We start from the raw sequence: 23414 nt of genomic DNA, 5'->3' as shown, positions 1-23414 counted from the left end.
AATGAAGTAGAATGCAGTTTTACTTTTTCCAAACAGGATGAATCGCAATAAACTATGTAGAAGCAGGGAGTATGTAGTTTTATTCTTATATTCTTTGGGGGTGGGGGAAGATACAATGGAGTTATGCATAGTCCTCCATAGAATTCCTTAAACAATGCCAAGAGGTTCAGCACTCAGTGATTCTGACTCCCCTGCAAAGAAGAACTGGTGTCCAGAACGACAAGAAAGGGTGACCCCAGCCCATCCCTGGCTCCCTGTATCAGGGTCTCCATCTCCCTTCACACTCTGACCCCAAGGCATAGCAGGGACCACGTTAGTCACATGGCAGCTGGAGGGGGCACACCTGGTGTACCAGACACACAATTACAGGGAATTCTCAGGGACAGGCTCCCCAGGCTCCCAGGCTCTCTGCAGACTAACCCAACGTGTCTGGTATATGTTTTATCATTTTTTATCCTACTGACCCATCAGGCTCCCTTTGTGTAAGGCTGCAGGAAAAAAAAGCTTTCGGGTACAAAGAAGCGGACCCCAGGCACTGGGTCTGAGCTGTCACAGCGCCTGACTTCGTAAAAATCCCAGAGGACAGACTGCGAGGTTCCCACTGACCCCAGGAGGCCACACCATCTCTGCATGAAGGCTGCACAGAGCATCCGAGGCGGCCCTCTGTCCTTACCATGAAGCCTTCACACTTCACAGAAATCACAGTGTCCAGGACAGCAGGTCCCTTTAAAATGGAGGGAGCTCCACTGCAGGAGAGGGTGAGGTTGCCAGTGAACTTAGTCTCAGAAGACCCACCATCTCACTGGGACCAGAGCTCAATGAGGTTGTTGCTGTGACCCTAAGAAGGATACTGGTCTGCCTCGGTTTACCTGGACCATCTAGGATCACAGCGGTAGGGCCAGAGTGGACCTCAGTCTGGGCTATGAGCATTTCCGCCTTGATCCCTCCCTGATCCGCAGCCGACTGTCACTCAGTTGACTCCAAGTGCTGCCCATCCCTTCAGACATGGCCTTGATGTCCAAAACGCCTGGCTGCCCTGACCAGCCTAAATCCCTCTCTCGATATCCCCAAAGGTGAACATCTAACACCCTTTAAGGCCGAAACCTAAACAAACTATTTCTTTCCTTCTTTTAAAGGTGGTGATGGTCAGCCCTGAGTACAAACTAGCCGTCCTGGGAGTAAAACATCAAGGTGCTGGGTGGGCAGCCGGTCAACTTTGTTTTCGGAAGAAAGCAGCACTATTTCCTGAGATCAGAGCAACGGAAACAAGACAACCACATTTTAACCCCAAAGCTGCCTGTTCAGTGGTAATTAAGTTACTTCCCTCACAGCAACTCTTCCTTGTTTCAAAACACATTTCTAGGGCTTCCCTGGTGGCGCAGTGGTTCAGAGTCCGCCTGCCGATGCAGGGGACACGGGTTTGTGCCCCGGTCTGGGAAGATCCCACATGCCGCGGAGCGGCTGGGCCCGTGAGCCATGGCCGCTGAGCCTGCGCGTCCGGAGCCTGTGCTCCGCAGCGGGAGAGGCCGCAACAGTGAGAGGCCCGCGTACCGCAAACAAAACAAAACAAAACAAAACAAACACATTTCTAAGGCTCTGTTAGTTCTGCTTGCTACTTAAAAATCACACCAAAACTGCCAAACATGTCACCTTTTAAGGACGTAAATAAGCTCATTACGATGACGACAGCCTGCCTTGAGCCAAACACACACATTGCCCCTCAAACCTCAAAACTGGCATTTTCCTGAACCCTATCACAGGTTGGCAAACTAGGGCCTGCCTGTTTCCGCACAACCCGCCAATACTAGTGCCCATTTGTTTACATACTGTCTACAGCTGCGTCTGGCTACTTATGGCCTCTTGGTCTGTGAAGCCTAAAATATTTACTATGTGGCCTTTTACAGAATAAGTTTGCCAACCTCCTACTTTGTCCCAAAGGATTTTCTTTTTCTAAATCTGTTTATTTCTAACTATAGGAAATATGTAAAATTCAGGAGACAGGCATGAAAAATCCCAATGCTGAACTCTGGAATGGTTCACCAATAGCCCAGCATCAGAAAGAGGGAGAGAGATGGTTTGGATCATTTCCTTCAGAATCCTACACCCCATAAGTGACCTACTCAGAAGCATCAGAAAGCTCCCAGACCTCTCCAAGAAGAAATTTCCATATAAGAAATGCAACTGTTAATGATGGGAAAACACAACAAAGCAAAACAAACAGTATCCCTCCCCCTGCCCGAAATACCCACTACTATCAAAAACCACCAGCATGTCAAAATACCCCACCTCCTCTGTATAGCATATTTAGTCACACGTTTTTCCTTCACATTTATATGCTCCTTTATTATTTCTAATGAAATGGCATCAACAGCTACAGTGGCTCTTTGGAATCCTTAGGGATATCACTAAGGTTTTCAATGAACGCTGAGTCATCTACTTAGGAAGTCCAATAAATCTTTGTATTGAATACTCTGATTTTAATATCACTAGGATGTTCCACTTGGGAATGCACTGTTCACATCGTAAAAGAAAAAAAAGAGTTCAGTTAAAGAAGCAGTAGGCAGGAACACCCTCCCTCTTCTGCCCCCAGAAAGATAAGGTAAGGAAGGAGAATGGAAATACTAGGCTTCCTTTATACTATGTTCCTGCCCATGAATCTTCTAGTGGGAGGCTAGGAAAAGACACAACCTAAAACAGAAGCATGAACACTGATCACTGATCATGACTGATCGTTTTATACCCAGGAATAACACCGCATACTGCACAAGCATTTACACACAACAATGAGCCATGTTTCCTGAATATGTACAGCGCCCAGTGGACTAACCCATAGTTTTGCTCACTCAAAAAGCATTTTACAACACAACCACATGAGATTTCGAATTGCAGCAACTGCGTCCATCTGAACTGGCTTGTTGGAAAATTAATCATTCACAAACATCACTACTTTCGCTGCTGTTAGCCGCGATGCGATTGAGGAGCACCTCGTAACTGCTCAAGGCATCCAGCGATGCCACAACAGGTGAGGTGAGAATCGTGCCCTGAATCCTGGCATCACACAGAGCAACACAGAGTTGGGAAGAGAATAAAAGGACTGGGGAGCTCACAAACAGAGATAGTTTTGTCTTGATTTTTCACTCGATTTTTCCTTGGTTTATTACTAACTCATTATTTTGAAAAGATATTCAGAACAGCAGCTTAAAAAAAATCTTTTCCTGCCCATACGTCTATACCTGGGGGAGACCTGAACAGCCATTCCCTCCCTCTTGGTAGCTGGGTGGCCACATTCGTCATACTTAGCTGGAAGGTTTAATTTAGTATCTGTGACATGTTGGTGGCCATAGCAGGAAGACAATGCAGAAAACTGTAATTAACTATATTTTAATAAATTGTGTCTTGGAAAAGAAATGTTAACTGTGAAAAATAAGCCAGCCTCCCTCTTCCCCTCCAAACCTTCTCGTGACACATACCAAAAGCTGCCAATTCGGGCTCCTTTTTCCACTTTCCCAGCGAGGCTGGTGGGTTTGGCCAGATCACAGTGGTGTGCAAAAGCAGGTCTCCCATGCTCAGATCTGCAACCTGAAATCCAGGGCAAAACTTACTGGGCGATGTTAAAAACACTCAGATATCCATGACATTTTAAAATTCAACAGGCTGGTGTCAATTCAACTTCAAGAAAATAATGTCTCCAAATAATGTCTCTCATTTGGTCAACTTTTTTTCCCTTATCCTGTTTGCCTATCAGAATTTCAAGAATAAGGTGGCCAAAAGGTACAAATCGGGCCTCTGAAATTCACACGCAGTAAACCTGTCAAAATTGATGAACAAAATTGGAGAGGGTTTGTGTTCAAATGGAGAGTTATCTAAGGAGAACAAATGGCTGTCAACAACAAAGATCCAGCCCAGGAAACTGCAGACATTGCCACCTGTGAGTTTAAATCCCTTTGGAGCCAGGGTCTTCTGGGAAGCAGTGGAATCAATTATTTCTTCTTCTTCCGACTCATTTTAAGGAAGATTTCATTTCACTTTAGAAGAGGGAAAAGAAGCCAACTGAGGAGTTGGGAGATTGTTCTTTAAGCTTGTGCAGCTCTGGAAACCATGAGGTCTAGTGTTGTGTCCCCGAAGGTCAAATCTAAACCATCTCAGATGGACAAGTTCCTCTTCTCCTTGTAGAGACATGATGATCCTGAGATTCCACTGGGGTCTACACCTCACAATAGTCATGTGTGCCTTTTTCACTGGAGTCCTTGGCCCACTTCCAAGTCTATCAAAATCCCATCCTCCCACCCACTCAGCATCCCAATCACAGGCGAAAGGATCATCTGGTCTCTCAATGTGCTCCCTGTGCAAACATGTCAGAGCGCGAGGCTTTGCAGAAATCAGAGTCCACAGTCCATCCCACTGGGAAACACCATAAATTGTTAGGAGGGTCTCCCTCTAGTACGCCTCCCTGAAGCACCCGCCCACCAGCCTCTCACTTCTGCTCTGCGTCCACAGAAACCAAGCCCGAGTCCTTCTTCCTCAAAGCAGCAATTTGAATATTTGAAAACTTGATGTTGAGCTTCAAGGACAAATGGCTCTGGGGTTTGTTTTTTTTTGCTGCTTTTGATCTGACTGGGTTTCTAGATACAACAGCTGCCGAGCAGCCCTCCACGGAGCACGGTGCCATTTGACACTGCCCTTCTCAAGCCACCAGGTCAGGCTACAGTGCTGGAGATGGGGCTCCAGCAGTACAGAATACAGTGGTATTGCTGCCACTATAATGGTTGGGATCATTATAATAATTAATAATTACTCTAATTATTATTGAGCAATATTATTAGTAGTACCGTCAGTGGTTAAAAACATTAAGCAACTGTATTACTTTGTACATATTAAGTAACTAGTCAACCAAACATCCAGGTGAGTATCCACTAAGGGAACTATATAGTCTCCACTATCCACGCCCCACACACCACAGCGGAGTGGTATATACATAAGTCAAATTCCTTGGAACCATTCTGGTCCACAGCCTTAGAGGGAATGTTTTTAAAAGTGATTAAATGCCATATGATCCAACAATCCCACTCCTGGGCATATATCCAGACAAAACTATAATTCAAAAAGATACATGCAACCCTATGTTCATTGCAGTGCTATTTATTGATACAATAGCCAGGACACAGGAACAACGTAAGTGTCCATCAACAGATGAAAGGATAAAGAAGATGTGGTACATATATACGATGGAATACTACTCAGCCATAAAAAAAGAACAAAACAATGTCATTTGCAGTAGCATGGATGGAACTAGAGATTATCATACTAACTAAAATAAGTCAGAAAGAGAAAGACAAATACCATATGATACCACCTATATGTGGAATCTAAAATATGACACAAATTAACTTATCTATGAAACAGAAACAGACTCACAGACATAGAGAACAGACTTTTAGTTGCCAAGGGGAGTGGGGAAATGGAGTGGGAGTTTGGGGTTAGCAGATGCAAACTAGGATATATAGGATGGATAAACAGCAAGGTCCTGCTGTATAGCACAGGGAACTATATCCAATATCTTGTGATAAACCATAATGGAAAAGAATATTAAAAAAGAGTGTACAGATATAACTGATATCCTTTGCTGTATAGCAGAAATTAACACAAAATTGTAAATCCACTATACTTCAATTTTTAAAAAGTGATTAAAGATCACTGGGGTAGATCACTGCCCAAACTCTACTTCTTCCCTCTATGTATCTGTACCTTCCACCATGTGATTTTCTAGTACTTCCCACTAGACTAGGCTAAGCCCCAAAGTCTCTGGGCTTGGCCATATGAGTTGGGCCATGGACTTGGTATCAGAAGTTTCTACCAGCCCTCATAAGCTCCTGCCTTCCAGCCATGGAAAGGACATGCTCAAGACAATCACTGCTGCTTCAGCCTGGATCCCAGAATGAAGAGACATGGAACACTCTGAGACCTAAGCTCTGAAGCTCACCAAGACAAGCCAAAGCCCAGCTGACCCACACCCTGTGAGTGAAATGCAAGTATTTGCTGTAGTGAACACTAAGATTTTTAGTTCTTTGTTACCTGGTAAAAACAGGCTGATACAGTCCCAATGCACATGGTTCCTCTCTCTTGACAAGTTTCCACACTGTAAATGTATTAAGGGGGTCAGGGCTGCTCCCTCTGGCCAACAGCCTCTCCCCTGGCCTTCCACTGGTCCCCTTCCCAACATCCTATCAAAACCCTGAGACTGGGCTTCCCTGGTGGCACAGTGGTTGAGAGTCCGCCTGCCGATGCAGGGGACGCGGGTTCGTGCCCCGGTCCGGGAAGATTGCCACGTGCTGCGGAGCAGCTGGGCCTGTGAGCCGTGGCCAATGAGCCTGCGCGTCTGGAGCCTGTGCTCCGCAACGGGAGAGGCCACGACAGTGAGAGGTCCGTGTACCACAAAAAAAAACAAAACAAAAAAACAACTCTGAGACTGAGTTCCGCTAAAAGGCCTCTACCCCAACAAGGACTGGGATGCCTTGCTGAGTCAGGTTTTCCGAGCCCTCCTTTTAAGGGGAAATGCCCTCCTTGGCCTTTTCTTCCTCTGACCTAGGCAAAAGGGATGCTTGCTCTGTGTGGTCCAGCCCAACTCCCTAGAGTTTAACATGGGGTAGGGACTGAAGGTCCAGCTTCATCATAAAATGTTTCTTTGTCCTCTGTGGATATCTGTCTTCAGGGACCTCCTGGGGACAGTTGGTTGGTGATAGCATCAGGTACTCTGTGTCCCTGGAATGTTACCATTTCAGTATAGACCTACCATTCCCAGTAGATACTGATAAATATTCCCATTCCTGTTTACCAACTGTTCACAGTACCAGTCTAGGTTTTTTTCCTGGATATTGCCATTAAAAGGTTACTCAAGGATCAGGAATCACCTTTGTGAAAATCAGGCCATAACTTGTAAATGTCTGCCTCTATAGGCTGTTTCCATGGCTGTTCCAATATACTGCTTGCTGTAAGTACTGTTGCAGAATTATAACTGATATTGGCACAGAGCATCCTATTTCCCCAGGACCGTTCTCCCTGTGGTTTTATTTTTGTGGAATCAAGACCACTCTATCCTTTCCAGTTAGAAGACCATTCTCTTCTATGGAGAAAAAAAGAGATCAAGTAGATCTGAGTCATTTTCTTTGAGTAATCAATTTGTCTTTGGTTACAATACCTACGGCCCCTTTTAGGGGCCTATTTCTTTCTTATTCTTCCTATAGTGCTAAGACATAATCTTTCAGTGCTCTCTCTGGCATCTTCTCCAAGCCTTCATTTTTCTGGTCTTCAGACATCCTAATACTGATATAGGACTTTCCTACCCTGTAATACTGGTATATGATCAAATGTCCCTCCTTCCATCTTTTGCACTTTTTTTTTTTTTCCCTAACAAAATCTCTGCTCACAAGAGACTGCTGTGTATAGCACTGTATCTCTTTGTTCCTCATTGGAAAGATTTCTTACTTGGTTGACAGAATTTTATTTTAGAGGACAGGCAGTCTCACCAAAGCCATATCCCCTTTTATAGTCTCTGACTTTTGAATCGTATTCATCTTTTTTTCTAAAGTCTTTGCAATCTGCTATCCATATCACCTTCTAGTCTTTAGCATAATGGTGCTTTGCTCTCATTAAAATTCAGAAATCAATTCAGAATATAATGAAAAATATAATGAAATACACTGAAATTGTTCATTTCCATGACCCAATAAAATTCACTCCTGTCAAAATGAAATAAACTAAAATACAGGATGGAAGAAGCCTTATGATCTAAAACGTCTGCAGTATTATTCATAGTCGTCAATAAATGAAGCCAAGCGAACTGCCTGACAATAGGAATTAAGTAAATCATTGTTCAATCACACAATAAAATATTCTACAATAATTTCAAGGATTCTTTTGAATCATTTAAAATAACATGAAAATTAAATAATTCTTTGTTCACTATAAAAAAATTCAAGGTACAAAATATTCAAGAATATATAAAGAACTATATTTAATATTCAAGTATACAATATACATAATTTTGTAAAAATTAAAATAAACACCAAAAGATCAAGAGGTTTTGCGTTTTGAGATCATAGATAATTTTTCTCCTTGCCTTTCTCTGAGGTTTGCCCTTTTCTTTAATAAACATAGTATGTTTTTCTTACTATAATAGTTTTACAGGAAAATGGGAACTAAATCAAGAGTAGCAGTGTCCATCCTTTCTACACTCTGATAGATTAAATTATCTGCCTGGTAGACTGAGAACATTCTCATGCTCTGCCTGAAATATCCATGTAGAAAAAATAAATTGTATTTCAGTGGAAAACTATGCACACCCTCCTGGGCTATCAGAGTCCAACCCTGTATCTATGCGCCTTTGAACTCCTTTGCCACTCTTTGTAAGGTGTAGGTAACAGATAAATGTATAAATTCTCTCTCTAGTCTGGTAGCGACTTCCTCGTGCTGTAGAGAAACCAATTTGTCTCCATTCACAAATCATCTTGACATTTCTTCACTTCATACATATACCTGTGCTATTTTGACTGTCTGGTTCCCTCACATCATCTGAGTAAAATAAATTCCTTCATATGTGTTCACTTGTACGTCTCTATGAGATATCATGAATTTACCTTTTCCTGAAAAATCTTTTAATAGTCCGAAACCTTGTTTTGTTTCACTGAGGACATAAACGTGAACCTAGATAATAACCCTTTATACCTCTGAAGATAAGGCTGTTTTCACGTCTAGACTAAACAACCAAGCCTTACACCCATTCTCTCCCCCGCCGCCCCACTGCCTTTCCCCCTCTTTCCAATCACAGCAAGAGAGTTTTTCTTCATAGTTCCCTCCCAGCTTGTCTCCTTTTTTGAGGCAGAAAGCAAAACGAGGACAATATTCCAATCAAATCATGAGGTACAGAGGCACGGATGAATATCATTACATATCATATCTGTAATGATATATTGATTCATTTTAATATTATCAGCATTTTTATTCACATAAGCTCTTCTCAATAACTCAGGCACAACTTAGAGTTCATGCTACGTTTTTCTCAAGTATATCTGTTCCTGCGACTATTTCTTCTAAGTAGATTTTCAGGCAGACTTAAAAAAAAAGATTCATAGTCATTTGAAACTTTCATTCACTCCACAAGTATTTATTGAGTACATACTACATGCCGGTTATTATTCTAATCTCTGGGGATATAGCCTCCGCCTTCATTGGTGTTTAGAGAAACAGCCCAAGTTACGGTCATGGAAATTCACTCTCACATTTAACACAAAACAAAACCAGAGGTCCCGAGGGTGAAGGGGTGGAATCAGGACATGTTTCCTATATTAAGAAATAATTCAGCTGAGAAAGAAAATTCACAATGTAGCCTTGCGTAAAGGATAAAAGTTCCACCAACATGGGAATGTAAACTGGTGCAGCCACTATGGAAAACAGTATGGAGGTTTCTTAAAAAACTAAAAATAGAACTACCATATGATCCAGCAGTCCCACTCCTGGGCATATGTCTGGAGAAAATTCTAAGTCGAAAAGATACATGCACCCCAATGTTCACTGCAGCACTATTTACAATAGCCAAGGCACGGAAGCAACCTAAATATCCATTGACAGATGAATGGATAAAGAAGATGTGGTATATATACACAATGGAATATTACTTCGCCATAAAAAAAGAATGAAATAATGCTATTTGCAGCAACATGGATGGACCTAGAGGTTATCATACTAAGTGAAGTAAGTCTGACAGAGAAAGACAAATATCGTATGGCATCACTTATATATGGAATCTAAAAAATGAGACAAATGAACTGATTTACAGAACAGAAACAGACTCAGAGACATAGAAAACAAACTTATGGTTACCAGAGGGAAAGTAGGGGGGAGAGAGATGGGAAAATTAGGAGTTTGGGATTAGCAGATACAAACTACTAATATTTAAAATAGATAAACGACAAGGTCTTACTGTATAGCACAGGGAACTATATTCAATGCCCTGTAATAAACTACAATGGAAAAGAATCTGAAAAAGAAGCTGAATTACTTTGCTGTACACCAGAAACTAACACAACACTGTAAATTAATTATACTTTAACTTAGAAAAAGGTTTCACCAACAAAAACACTCTCCTTGTAACTCTTTTACTTACAAATAGCACCTTAAAGAGAAACAAACCAACCCAGCTCTATGGATAGGTGTGCTGGGAAGAAGTGGGGGTCCTTACCTCTTTTTTCTCACCAGTCTGTTCAGCAATCAGCTGGTCAAACACAGCCCCAAATTCTTCATGGATTTTCTGCATTTCATTGATATGACTTGCAACCTTATTCATAGTCTTGATGGCCACTAGAAGAAAACAGGTCATGAAGTAAATGAAGAGGCTGTTTAAAGGCTCTCATGGAGACACGAGCAAGGGGCAGATCTCAGGGGCCCATGACTCACAATCCAAGTGGTAGTGTTCCTCACTCTCCGCGTCCGTCAGAGCAAAAAGCTCCTTCAGCAGAAGCGGGTACTTGAGGATCCTCTGGATGGGCTTGATGAGGTAAGACTCCAGAGTGGATGAGTGTTGCTGCTTCGGGTTCTGGGCATCCAGGAATGCCTTGAAAGCCGCGTCCATCTTGGCTGGAAGAGTTTAAATACAGGTTGTCTGGGCAGGATGTGGAAATGACTCCCTTTCTCACAATTTCACTCACGAATTCCAAGGTGCCTTTTTACAGGACTGAGAGTACACTGAGTTGTCAGAGGGGGGAAAGAGGGCTCAGAGGCACAACCGGAAGGGCCTGTCCATCAGATTTATTTGTTTATTTGAGGGGCGGCCCAGTGAGTTAAGGGATAGCAGAGTTTGTCAATCTCATACACATGGATTTTCAGGGGCTGCTGTTTATCGTCCTTGCATTAAGAATGTCTTCTTCTTCTGATACTTTGACATCTGAGGCCTTACAGACCTTGGGGAAACTGCCCATCTCAGAGCTAGACACTTCCTAGATGGTAAAGGACTCACCTGGAAGCATGCCTTTCACATGCAAGCCAACCAATGCAGAGCCACCTGCCTCCTTCCCTCTTCTGTTAGCTTTTTACACTCTAGGCCACTATCTCCCCTGCCCCTCCACCCCAGAGCCTGCTGAGTTTATTCAAATTACCCAATCCTAAACCTGTTTACCCTGCCTCACCCACTCCTTCCTGCAGAAACCACAATAAAGGGTCTTGCCCACGTCTTCCCCCTCACTCATCCTGTCCCCTGGTGGGCTGTGGTGCTTCCCCCCATGGCCCTGCACGGCGTAGCGCTCCCCCTTCTCTTGGGAGCCCTGAGTAACAAACTATCTTTCTGATGGCAATTGTCTCCCGATCTGTTGGCCTCGCCATATCTGAATAATATGAAAGCCTACGTTTGAAAACACTCCTTACGCCAGTTCTTCTAATCCTTCAAGCATTTCCTTGCTGGTAGAACCTCTTTTGAGAAAAGGCAGGAAAATAAAAAGCAGCAGCGGCACCTTGCAGCTCTGGTAAGCGGAGCAAGGCTGATCCCCTGCAGTGAACGCCTTTTAAGATCTGTTCTATGTTAATTCGGTGCTACCAGCTATTAGGATTTATTTCAGAGGGAAACATACACCTGACCTAAGGTAACTCAGGCAGCACTTTCGTCACCAGCTGAGCTTCTATCTGTGTCCCGGCAGGGCTGAAAAGCAGCCCTGCGGAGTTGTGGGTCCCCAGACAATCACAAAGGTACCTGCCAGTGGATAATTAGGAAGACACGACTTATGCCTTCCAGGTGCAAAGAAATGGCAGAGAGAGAGGCTGAAGTGAGGGCAAAGAATGGGAAGAAGAAAGGACAATATATCAAAGTGACTAACTGTAGGCATATATTTTTTAAGCTTCTGATAAAAATATATTTCCGTCTCCAGTAATTAGGAATGTGAGCTAAGAACAGAAGGTGTTATAAAAGGACACCATGAAACTGTAAAATGATTCTTCTCAGTATCTTTATTCAATTAAGAAAAACAGCAATCATGTGGGGAAGGCCTTGTAAAGACTACAATCTTTTCATTTGTTTAAGCCCCATTAAGAGGAATCAGACTCCATGGGTCCAGCCACCAAATCCTTGAAGGGAAAGAAGACTGGGAATGAGGTGACTGAGAAGAAGCCCATGGCCTCGGAAGCGAGCCCAGGCCCAGAGCTGATGCATGCGGAGGCTGCAGCTTCCGTGGACATCCCAAGTCTTGGTCCATGCCCATAAGGGGCCTAGGAATTCCCCCTAAAGTCCTCATGCCCAAAAACACGTCCATGTGCGTTTAACCCATCAAGTGTATTTCACACATCAGGGCAAAAGAGGGCATGGTTCTCAGCTCTTTGAGCGGTAAAGGGCATCACTCCCATGCAACCTAGATGGGAGTCTGTTAGGAATCATAGGCTATTTGTCCTCAAAGAGTTCTCTTCATCTTCTTGGCACATCTGGCCATTAGAAAATTGTGGGTCACACCTAATGTCTTAAGGGATGGTTTTGAAGGATTTTCTAATATTTTTCAGGTGCAAAAAATAATGGTTTTGAATTTTAAAAATCTATAGGGGCAGAATTTAATCTAATCAAATGAGTAAAAATAACACAATTACTTTAAGAACTCTTATGAGTATATAATTTTACCATAGAGCAAAGTGATCTAAAACTGTTATGCTAAAAACTCTCATAACATAGCATTCAATTAAAGTTTAAAAAGATGCACACACACACAGAACTACATGACCAATTCAGCATGTGTAAAACCACAGACTAGGCCATACAGCGGGACAATTTCCTTGTCCTACAGCAGGACAAGGAAATTCCCAGGTTCCCTTTAAATTTTTGTGCTGAAGTAGAACTCTTTTGCCTAGACTACGACTATCATTAAGTGTGGCATTATCTGGGGCAGGATCTTTTGTTGTCCAGAGACCTGTGTTGTATTAATGTTTATTATAATACGTTTTGAATTAAATCAAGCTAGTTCTCTTTGGCAACAAACATAAATATAAGTAAATTACTTACAAATTCAGCAGCTGTCTACATGGCAGCCACAGTAAAGTGTTAAAGAAGAGCAGGCTGACTTACAGAGATTCTTTGAAATCGAACTTTCTATTGGTTCTACTGTTTACCAAGGACATGTTTCTCTAATCCTTTAACCTATCAACAGTCACATGCAGAACTATGGAAGCGAAACGACTCTCTGGAGACTCTCAGAACACCCCATCATCCTCCTAGAACACTTAGGAAAAGCAGCTTGCCAATCTAAAAATTCTGTTCTTTTCCATGCAAAATATAATTACAGCTGGAATGATTTCTGTAAATAATTGAAACAATTTTAGTAGTGATGGTGGTGACTATTATCACACACCTGAGAACAAAAATAGGTGAGGGAAAAATGAAATGCCACAAAAAGGTGTATGAGGTTATAACAAAATTAATGAAAAATAGAAATAAAGCAGGGGAATTCTAAACTCCCTACGTTTCTGCATAATTGGAAAATGACTCATCAATTTTGGCCCCAAATAACTGAGTCAAAACGTTGATGGTAAGAAAATTGACAAAACTGTTAATTCAAGATATAATGCATTTCATTTCTCAGTACAGTTGGGCCCCTGTATCTACAGGTTCTATCCACAGGTTCTGCGTTGTGAATTCAACTCACCATGGATAGGATATATCTGGGGAAAAAAAATTCCAGAAAGTTCCAAAAAGCAAAACTTGAATATGCTGCACACGGACAGCTATTTACATGGCACTTATATTTTATTAGGTATTATAAATAATCTAGAGATGATTTAAAGTATACGGGAGGATGTGCATAGGTTATATGCACACACTACGCATTTTATATAACAGACTTGAGCATCCTCGAAGTTTGGTATCCATGCGGGGCGGGGGGGGGGGGCAGGTCCTGGAACCAATCCCCCACAGATACCGAGGAACAACCATACCCTTAATTTGTGGCCTGTTGGAACATCCATCTGGCACAACAATGACTCCGATTTCTGTCCAAAAGCCCCCAACCACAGTTGGCCACACAGATGTGAACTGACAATGAACAGGCCCACCTGCTACCCAGTCCTCCCAGGCCTTACCTTTCACCAGAACCTTGGGGACCTTCGTGTGGCTAGCACAGAAGGCACTGTAGAGCTTGAAGCGGTCGGCATAATACAGAAAGGATCCCCCCAGAGAGAAGAGCACCTTCTGGATTTAACAAGAAACAATGCAGTTAGGTTAGGGTCCTCCTCATGTGGAAATATCAGCAGGATATAGCAGGGAGCTCGCAGCTGCCTGACTCTCCCCACAAATCAGCACCACTCACACCTGTCACAGCCTGTCTCGGCTCACTGATGGCCTATGGGAAAGTGTGTGGGTTTACATGTTTGTGTAATAGATGCTGGATTTGGCTTTCTCGGTAATTACAGTCAAGATGTCACTGGTTTTCCAGGCTTGTGTCTTTCAGTGACCTATCTGGGATGTTTGAATGTTACCGAGAAAGTAGATACGGCATTTTGGAAAAGACAGAAATCTTTATTCTCTCATTAGTTCCTGTTGGGAGGTAGAAGTGACAAACCAAATAAAGGCAGGAAACGCATAAATCTCCCGAAATAGAAAACACATTTCTCTAATCACTAACTCCACCCTCTCCAATGCCATGCTCTCTTCTAGCAGGAATAGATAAGAACATAAGAAATAGACTCAACTAAGGAATTAGTACTGTCTCCCAGGCCATACCCTCTGCCCCAACAGGATCAAAACTAGGTGGACGCTTTCCCTATTAGGAATTTAATATGCCTGAGGTGGGATACTTTTTATCCTACACATTTTATAGAAATATATGTAACAGGCCTCAGAAAAGTATCTATGAGGTTTCACAATGATCTAGTCTAGTTCAGAAAGAGCTATTGCTTATTTAAATTTAGAATTTAAGACGTACATTCAAAGCAAAAACTAAGCTATACATATAAACATATCCCCATATCTCCTCCCTCTTACGTCTCCCTCCCACCCTCCCTATCCCACCCCTCTAGGTGGACACAAAGTACCGAGCTGATCTCCCTGTGCTATGTGGCTGCTTCCCACTAGCTATCTATTTTACATTTGGTAGCGTATATATGTCCATGCCACTCTCTCACTTCGTCCCGGCTTACCCTTCCCCCGCCCCGTGCCCTCAAGTCCATTCTCTACATCTGCGTCTTTATTCCTGTCCTGCCCCTAGGTTCTTCAGAACCACTTTTTGTTTTAGACTCCATGTATGTGTGTTTTGGATTTGAGTGATAAATTGGATTCCACAAAGTGCACTTTACTGAATGAACAATGCAGAGAAATCTGATAGAATATTAAAAACAAAAAAAGGTTTATTATGAACCACACATAACTGGTAATTAGAGGCCTAAATTCTTTTCCTACATGTTGTACTTTTCCTCCTTTACTTCTCAAGCCCCATCCCTCCCCAAACCTCACCCGCTTGACCGAGAGAGGGTTTCAGGAGGGGCAGTCTGACTCTGTAGGTATAGTCATCCTTTGAGCTATATTCAACAATCAAATGAGAAAAACTATAGAAGAAAAAGCTCTAATTGTAACGTCTTACTTTAGCCATATCAAGCCATTCATTTGTTTAACTTAATATTATTTACTAGGCACATACCATACAGCAAACACAGATAGAACATTAAGGTATTCATTTGTTCTTCCAGCCTTAAAAAATGATCTCAGAGCACAAAGTGTGCACAAACATGAGGGGTTTCTACACAAAGACTGCATTTCCCCTGTGTTTCTCTTCTGCAGGACTTCACAGAGCCTCTCACTGGCTGATGGACATTGCAAACTTCCAAGGGGAAATTGTATCAAAACTTATTTCACCTCAGAACCAATTTTTTTTCTAATACTGTCTTAGGCAACACAATTTGAATATTTTAACAAGTGTTTATATTTTTGACAAATATATAATCAGGATTTAAATGAAGCAGCAATGGCGGAAACCAACAGCAACAGGTTTAAGAGTGAACACTGACTGTCCAGAAGCCAACTCAGAAGTGCCAGAGAGCAGCCCCAGGGCCAAGAATATTGAACGTGCACCAGTTGTCATGTCTGACAGATAGAATGGAGAGGGTCAGATTAGGCACTAAATTAGTGAAATGAAGGTCGGGGAAGAAAGTTCCACTTAAATGGAATTTACAACACTGACTGCTTAGCGTGAACTTGCTAAAAGGATCACGCACCAACCCCTCCCTAGAAGAACTCTGCTCATAACACAGTTATGTTCATATCACCGTTCTGATAACTAAACTCTCCTGAAGTGATCAACTGACTCTAAACGCAAAGAACTGGACTCACAGCAAAAGCCTGCTACATGAATATAATGAATGTTAGATATTTTAGATTAAAACCAAATGTTTTCGGGTCTGTCCACATTTTTATTATGTTCCACATTAAGCAACTTTTTGATTAACTGACAAACTACTGGCCCATATCATGGTGTTCTAATATCCTATTAATTAATTTATCAATGAACCAAACTGTACTTCAAATGGACAGTATGACCAACTACCCTGAAGAGAAGAAAAACAAACTAACACAAGCAATTTCTGAACACACAAAAAATGAACTATATGCAGTAGTTAGGGTTAAAGGGATATTATGCCTGCAACTTACACTTAAATGGTTCAGAGAAAACAATTATATTCTATATACAGAGAAACACGCACACACACACACACACACACATAAAGGAAATAGGTAGGGAGAGAAAGGATAAAGCAAATGTGTTAACATTTGGAAGAAGGCTGGGAGAAGGCTATCTGGGAATTCTTTATACTATCCTTGCAACCTTTCTGTAAGTCTAAAATTACATCCAAATAAAAATAGAGAACTATACATGAATATATGTCCATATGCTTATGTGTATGAATATGTGTGTGCATTCTAAATGACTCCTGTTGCAGAGAGGGACTGTAAAGAGATGACACACAAAAATATATCGAAGGGGTAGTCTTCATCTCATCCTATAAACCTGTATACATACTAACATTACACAGCCAGGTTTCTGCAAGTGTTAGAAGAGAGTCAAAGTGTATGAGGGTCCCCACCCATACGGACAACTGAACCCAAGTTCAACACAAGCGCAAAAGCAATTCAGTGGAAAAGGACTAAAGGATAGTCATTTCAAAAAATAGTGCTAGAAACATTAAATATTCATATGCAAAAAAATTGACTTTGATTCACAGCAGATCAGAGACCTAAATATAAATCCCCAAATTATGAAACTTTTAGGAGAAAATCTTTATGACCCTGATTTAGGCAAAGAGTTCATAGATAAGACAGCAAAAGTATGACCCAAAAGAGAAAAAATTTGAAAACTTGGATTTCATTAAAAAATAAAAACTTCTCAGGGGAGGGATAAATTAGGAGGTTGGGATTAACATATGCATACTACCATATATAAAATATATAACCAACAAGGGCCTACTGTATAGCACAGGGAACTATACTCAATATTTTGTAATAACCCTATAAGGGAAAAGACTCTGAAAAAGAACAGACGTATACATATGTATGTGTGTAACTGAATCACTCTGCTATACACCTGAAACTAACATAACATTGTAAATCAACTATACTCAATTAAAAAAAAAAGAAATCAACTTAAAAAAAAAAAACTTCTCTTTGGGAGATACTGTATGACAAGGAGAAAATATTTACAATTCATATATCGGTAAAGGGCTCATACACAAAATTTCCAAAGAACTCTCAAAACTCAACGATAAGAAAACAATCCAATATAATAAATGGGCAAATGATTTGAAAAGACACTTCACCAAAGAGGATATATTGAAAGCAAATTAGCACATAGAAAGATACTCATAGTCATGTCATTAGAGAAACTAAAATTAAAGCCACAATGAAGTGCCACCACCTACCTGCTAAAATGGCTAAAATTCAAAAGAGTGACCCGACCTTGTTGTAAGAATGAGGACGAACAGCTGGTGGGACTGTACACTGGAACCGGTTTGGAAAATAGTTCCACTGTTTCTTAAAACGTTAAACATACACTTACCATATGACCTAACCATTCCATTCCTAGGTATTTACCCAAGAGAAATGGAAGCATATATTCATACTAAAACTTGTACATAAATGTTCACAGCAGCTTTACGTGTAGTCACCAAAAACTGGAAAAAACCCAAATGCCCAAGAAAGGGGAAAGGATCACAAAGTGCAGTGCATCCACACAATGGAATACTACTCAGCAATAAAAAAGTAATAAGCACGGGTATATGTAACAACAGGGATGGAACTCAATATAATTACACAGTAAACGATACCACATAAAAAAGCGTACATGCTATATGTTTCCATTTATATAAAATTCCAGAATGCTAACTAATCTGTAGTAACAGAAAGCAGACATAGTTGCCTGTGGCTAAGAGGCGGCCGTAAAGAGGAAGGAGAGAGGAATCACGAAAGAGCAGGAAAAACAATTAGGGGTGATATTATGTTCATTATCCTGATTGAAGTGATGGTTTCACAGGTGTACACGTATGTCAAAATTCATCAAACTGTACGCTTTAAATATATGTAGTGTATTGTCTATCAATTGTACCTCAATTAATCTGTTTTTTAAAAGTACATGAGGGTGACATGTAAGCCAAGAGCATTGTGCACAAATCAATGAACCTTTGTCAATCAGAAACACAGCACAGGAAATTTCTGCAATAAGGGAAAGCCAACCAAGGAGAAGGAGACAAGCTGTCAGCATCCTCACTAAGGTACTAGTCATAAATCCTCACTAAGGCTACAAGGACATGGCTTCCCTGGTGGTGTAGTCGTTAAGGATCCTCCTGCCAATGCAGGGGACACGGGCTCAAGCCCTGGTCTGGGAAGATCCCACATGCCATGGAGCAACTAAGCCCGTGCGCCGCAACTACTGAGCCTGCGCACTAGAGCCCGGGAGCCACTACTGAGCCAGTGCACCACAACTACTGAAGCCTGCGTGCCTAGAGCCTGTGCTCCGCAACAAGAGAAGCCACCGCAATGAGAAGCCTGTGCACTGCAGTGAAGAGTAGCCCCCGCTCGCCGCAACTAGAGAAAAGCACGCACACAGCAACAAAGACCCAACGCAGCCAAAAATAAAATAAATTAAAAAAAAAAAAAAAAAAAGGCTACAAGGACACTGTGTGCTGGAAGATTGCCTTCCTCCTAGATAATTGATAAGCACTTCCATTAACCAGTTTCCCAGAACAAGATAAGTTAATTTGTTTATTGGAAAACCAAGAGTGCTAGTCTAATTTGTTAATAGCAAGTATTAAAAGCCCCTACATAAACAGAACAAAAGGTAGGCACATCTTCCAAAGCAGAAGTCAGCAGATACACCAGTTTAATGCAAGTCAGTGGCACTGGTTCTACCTCAGCCAGAAGAGCAAGATGCAGTGCGTTCCCCTCTCAGACTCCCTTTAGGAAATGACTCCACTGGCAGTTCAGTGAAGACTCAAGACCACGGCAACAATGCCTCCTGCGATGTGTTATTGGGAGATTCGACTTGACCTATAGGATAGCCCACCCTTGACATTAAGAGGCAGCTTTACACTATTTGAGGATGAGACTTACCTTAAATTGATCAACTTTCTCAAGCTTTTCCAGATCAGGTACCAATCTCACTCCATCTTCTAGAGTTTTAAGGAATTCTACTTGAAACTCTACCATTTCAGTTAAATTTCCAAAGAGCACATCGAGCTGGAAAATGCAAAAGAATTTCATCAACCCCGTATTTCATTAGTGTGCAGAACCTTTATTTGCTTCTGATTTCAAAGTTTTTCTACCCATACTTATAAATTACGGTAATGCTCCCACCACCAGAAGGCGGGGCAGCTCCCTCCTTCCTCTCCAAGTGCACACCAAGAGCTCCGCAGGCAATAATTTGACCTATTTATTACAATTAAATGAATTCAAAATGCTCTCAGTATTGTGTGTACTCCCCAGTCCTTCCTCTTCACCAAGTCAAGCTATAGTGTGACCCTCACGAAGTTCAGACAATTGCCACCATACCTCATCTTGGGTGAGAAAAGTTTCTTTTTGAAGAGGTTTTAGGTATCTCTCCATGAGACAGTTTAAGTCCTAAGGGTTGAAAGAATATGTGATTAGCACATCTAAACGTCTATAAAGAATCTAAAGAAAAAAAAATTATGTCCCAAATGCTAACATTTCAGTCTTTACGTCACTGAGGTCCATTGAGGCAGAAGTGAGCCAAACTTTTCTCAAGATATTTCAGACTTTGCAGGCCATATGGTCTCTGTTGCAACTATTTAACTCTGCTGCTGTACAGGAAAGTGGCATAAATAATACATAAGTGAATGTGTGTGGCTGTGTTCCAATAAAACTTTATTTGTAAAAACAGGCAGAGAGCTGGATTTGGCCCAAGGACCATAACTCGCTGACCTCTGACTTAAAGACTAAAACAGATCATACTATTGTAACATGGAACTAAACATAACTAAATTATACAGTTAGAGGAGTATATCATTATACAATTATCATAATTAGATGAATTATATAGTTATAGGAATATATTATAAATTATATAGTGTTGAAATAACTTTCCAGGCCCAAGATGGAGCCATTTCTGCCTGGGGTGTCGGGTCAGCAAACCCAAATTTAGATCATTTTTGTGTGCCTGTCAATACACCACTTGACCAGAACGTAGTATATCCACTCAGCCAATTTCCAAATGCCAGGCCAACTCTGGGCCTTCTCACCCCAACCAAGGTTGACTACGTGGCCCCAGCCAATCAAGTATTGTCTATTTGTCTCTTCCTTGTTCTTTATTCTTTACCCTATGAAAGCTTCTTGCCTTCTGTCCCATTTTACAGTTCTACAAAAGGAGACTGTCCATTTCATGAATAAAGTTTTAAATAAAGTTTTTATCACTTTTAAATTGTCTTCTTTAATCATTTTTAAACAATAGTTGTATGTATTATAAATTATATAGGAACAAATGATATAGTTTCAGGAATATAACTAAATGTCAGAACAAACGATAACACAAAACAGACCTGATATCTTTCTGCCTAGACTCAAAGTAGATTGTGAAGATACTACTAGTTGAATTTGTCAAAAACGAATTCAATTTTAGTATGAGCTCAACAACATATTTAGAAAGGTCAGAAGGTTCACTTAACATCCACCATCATCTCCTTTCTGAGTCAATCAATCAGTTATTTATATCAACGAAGTGCTATAAGAATAGATATGCTTCCCTAAAATACAAAAGGAGATCGTAACATTCAGAATCAAGGCCAAATTCCATAGGAAAGACCAAGATACCCTTCAAGGCCGTGATCTGGCTTTGCTGTTAGTCAACATCAGTATCAACACAGAGCCTGCATCCTTCCGAAGGATGGGAGGAAGGATGCAGGGCAGGAGAAGACGTACTTTCACATAGGTGCGCTCCGTCTCCAGGAGCTCACAGATGACCTTGCGCAGCTTATCGGCGTCCGTGAGCTGTCTCATGGTGGCCAGCTGAGGCCCGGCAGAGTCCTGGGGGGACGGGCTCGGGTCAGAGGAGTTCATCTCGTGCAGACTGCGGCAAAATGCGGCCACCTGTTCCGTGCTCTTCAGAGCACAGTTGAAAAGGCAAGACAGACGAAGTTATCCCTCACTAGAGAGACTTCTCTGACATCTGTCCCTCCTAAAGATGTTCTTCCTGGTTAATGAACTGCCACACATGAATCACATCTCTCGTTTCCCCAAATTGCTCCACACATCTGAGAGCTCACTGAATGCTCATAACAACCATAATAACAACTGCTGACATATACTGAATGATCACTGCATGCCAGGCACTGGTCTGATTCATTTAATCCTCCCACTTGGTAAGTGAGGGCTATTATCATTCCTATTTTACAGTTGAGACAACAGAGGCCAGGAGAGGTTAAGTAACTCATCCAAGATTGCACAGCTCGGATCTGAACCAGGCAGCATGGCTCAAAGCCTGTGTCCTTAATTACTCTGCAAGAAGCTCTCCAATGAGGAGAGGAAGATACGGACAAGTGCATTTCACCCAAAATACAAGGGTAATTCATTATCAGACTCTCAGTTCACTGCACTATACATATTTACTTTGCAAAGCTGGAAGATGATTTTATAAGCAGAGTCTTCTGTCTCTATTAAAATTTGACACGGAGGCAACTCTCTAGATAACAACAGATATATATATATATATATATATATATATACATATATACATATACATGTATATATATATATATATATATTTTTTTTTTTTTTTAAAGTTTCTGTCTCTCCAACTTCTCCAAGGCAGAAAGATTCCACCACCACCAGCACCCACCACCTCCCCACTCCTCCAACTAAAACTAAGGGGCATTGACCCCTGAAAAAGACCTCAATAGGAGAGCTCACTCCCCACCCAGTCTCTGTCCAGGATGATTCAGGTGGAAGTTTGGGAATCTAGAATTCTAAAATACCAACTTTTCAAGTTATGCAAAACAGTTCTTCAAAGCAAGGGTTGAAGATGGAACACTGAAAATCCTGTGGAATCAGTAATTCCCCACCCTGGTTGCACGTAGGAATTACCTGGGGAGTTTTTAAACCTCCCAATGCCCAGTGCGCCATCCAGATCAATTCGATCCGAATCTCTAGGACGGGATGCACAAGTGTTAGCATTTTTTTAAAGCTCTCTATGGTATTACTCCAAAGGCTATTTTGTAGCACAACATCTAGTTTATTAGTTTATTAGTATTTGTTCGAATGTACCACTCTGCAAATGTCTCATGCATATCTCCTTGCATATCTTCTTGGACTGCTCTTCCCTGTTTCTATTGTCCAATTCACCCCTAGGCACAAAGTATTTCCAATATAGACCTGTGCAGATAAAGGATTACTTTCAGGAGTGAGTAGGTGGGTATCCCACCTGCTCACTCTTGAAAGTAACATCCTGAGAAGACTATCCTTCCAAAAACAACTGTTGGTGCAAAGAGCTGAAAGTCAAGGCTGGCATTTTGTGGTAGGCAGAGGAACCAAACCAAGGGTATCCCATGGGGGTAATTCTTAAACACAGAGGAAGGTAGCTAACATTAGCATGCCTTCTCCTCATTAGCATATTGCCTTTCCCTCATTAGCATAGCCCAAAGGGAAGGAAGCCCGGAATAAAGACAGGACAAGGACATGGGAAATCAGAACTTAACAAGGATGCATTAGCAGCAATGTCATGACAGGAAAGAGCAGAGCCAGGACCCAAATCCACGTAATTATTGATCCAATTTTCTTATGGTTACACAGCTTATTTATTGCTATCACAGATCCTGGTCTTACATGCCGGGATGTATTAGTTACCTGTCAGTGGCACTGTTAAATGTTCCCTACGGAATCAGTGTGTCAGACACTGACTATCCCCAGA

At 41.6% G+C, this 23414-nt stretch overlaps 1 protein-coding gene across 3 annotated transcripts in view; it reads right to left on the bottom strand.

The window, feature by feature from the left end:
- The window catches only part of TIAM1 (T cell lymphoma invasion and metastasis 1), a 398406-nt gene that overhangs the window by 12571 nt on the left and 362421 nt on the right, over positions 1 to 23414 (bottom strand). For all 3 annotated transcript variants that reach the window (XM_029214248.1, XM_029214249.1, XM_029214250.1), the window contains 7 exons: positions 21431 to 21610; positions 20048 to 20116; positions 19610 to 19735; positions 14098 to 14206; positions 10450 to 10629; positions 10235 to 10353; positions 3471 to 3579 (listed from right to left, as the gene is read on the bottom strand). In XM_029214248.1, the coding sequence (XP_029070081.1) occupies positions 3471 to 3579; positions 10235 to 10353; positions 10450 to 10629; positions 14098 to 14206; positions 19610 to 19735; positions 20048 to 20116; positions 21431 to 21610 (892 nt within the window). The remainder of the gene's footprint in view (positions 1 to 3470; positions 3580 to 10234; positions 10354 to 10449; positions 10630 to 14097; positions 14207 to 19609; positions 19736 to 20047; positions 20117 to 21430; positions 21611 to 23414) is intronic.

Source organism: Monodon monoceros, unplaced genomic scaffold (assembly GCF_005190385.1).
Source record: "Monodon monoceros isolate NGI ecotype Baffin Bay Population unplaced genomic scaffold, NGI_Narwhal_1 Super_Scaffold_11, whole genome shotgun sequence".
In the NCBI taxonomy this organism is placed as follows: domain Eukaryota; kingdom Metazoa; phylum Chordata; class Mammalia; order Artiodactyla; family Monodontidae; genus Monodon; species Monodon monoceros.
Note: the sequence above shows the minus strand (reverse complement) of the source record. Positions and strands in the feature narration are given on the sequence as shown.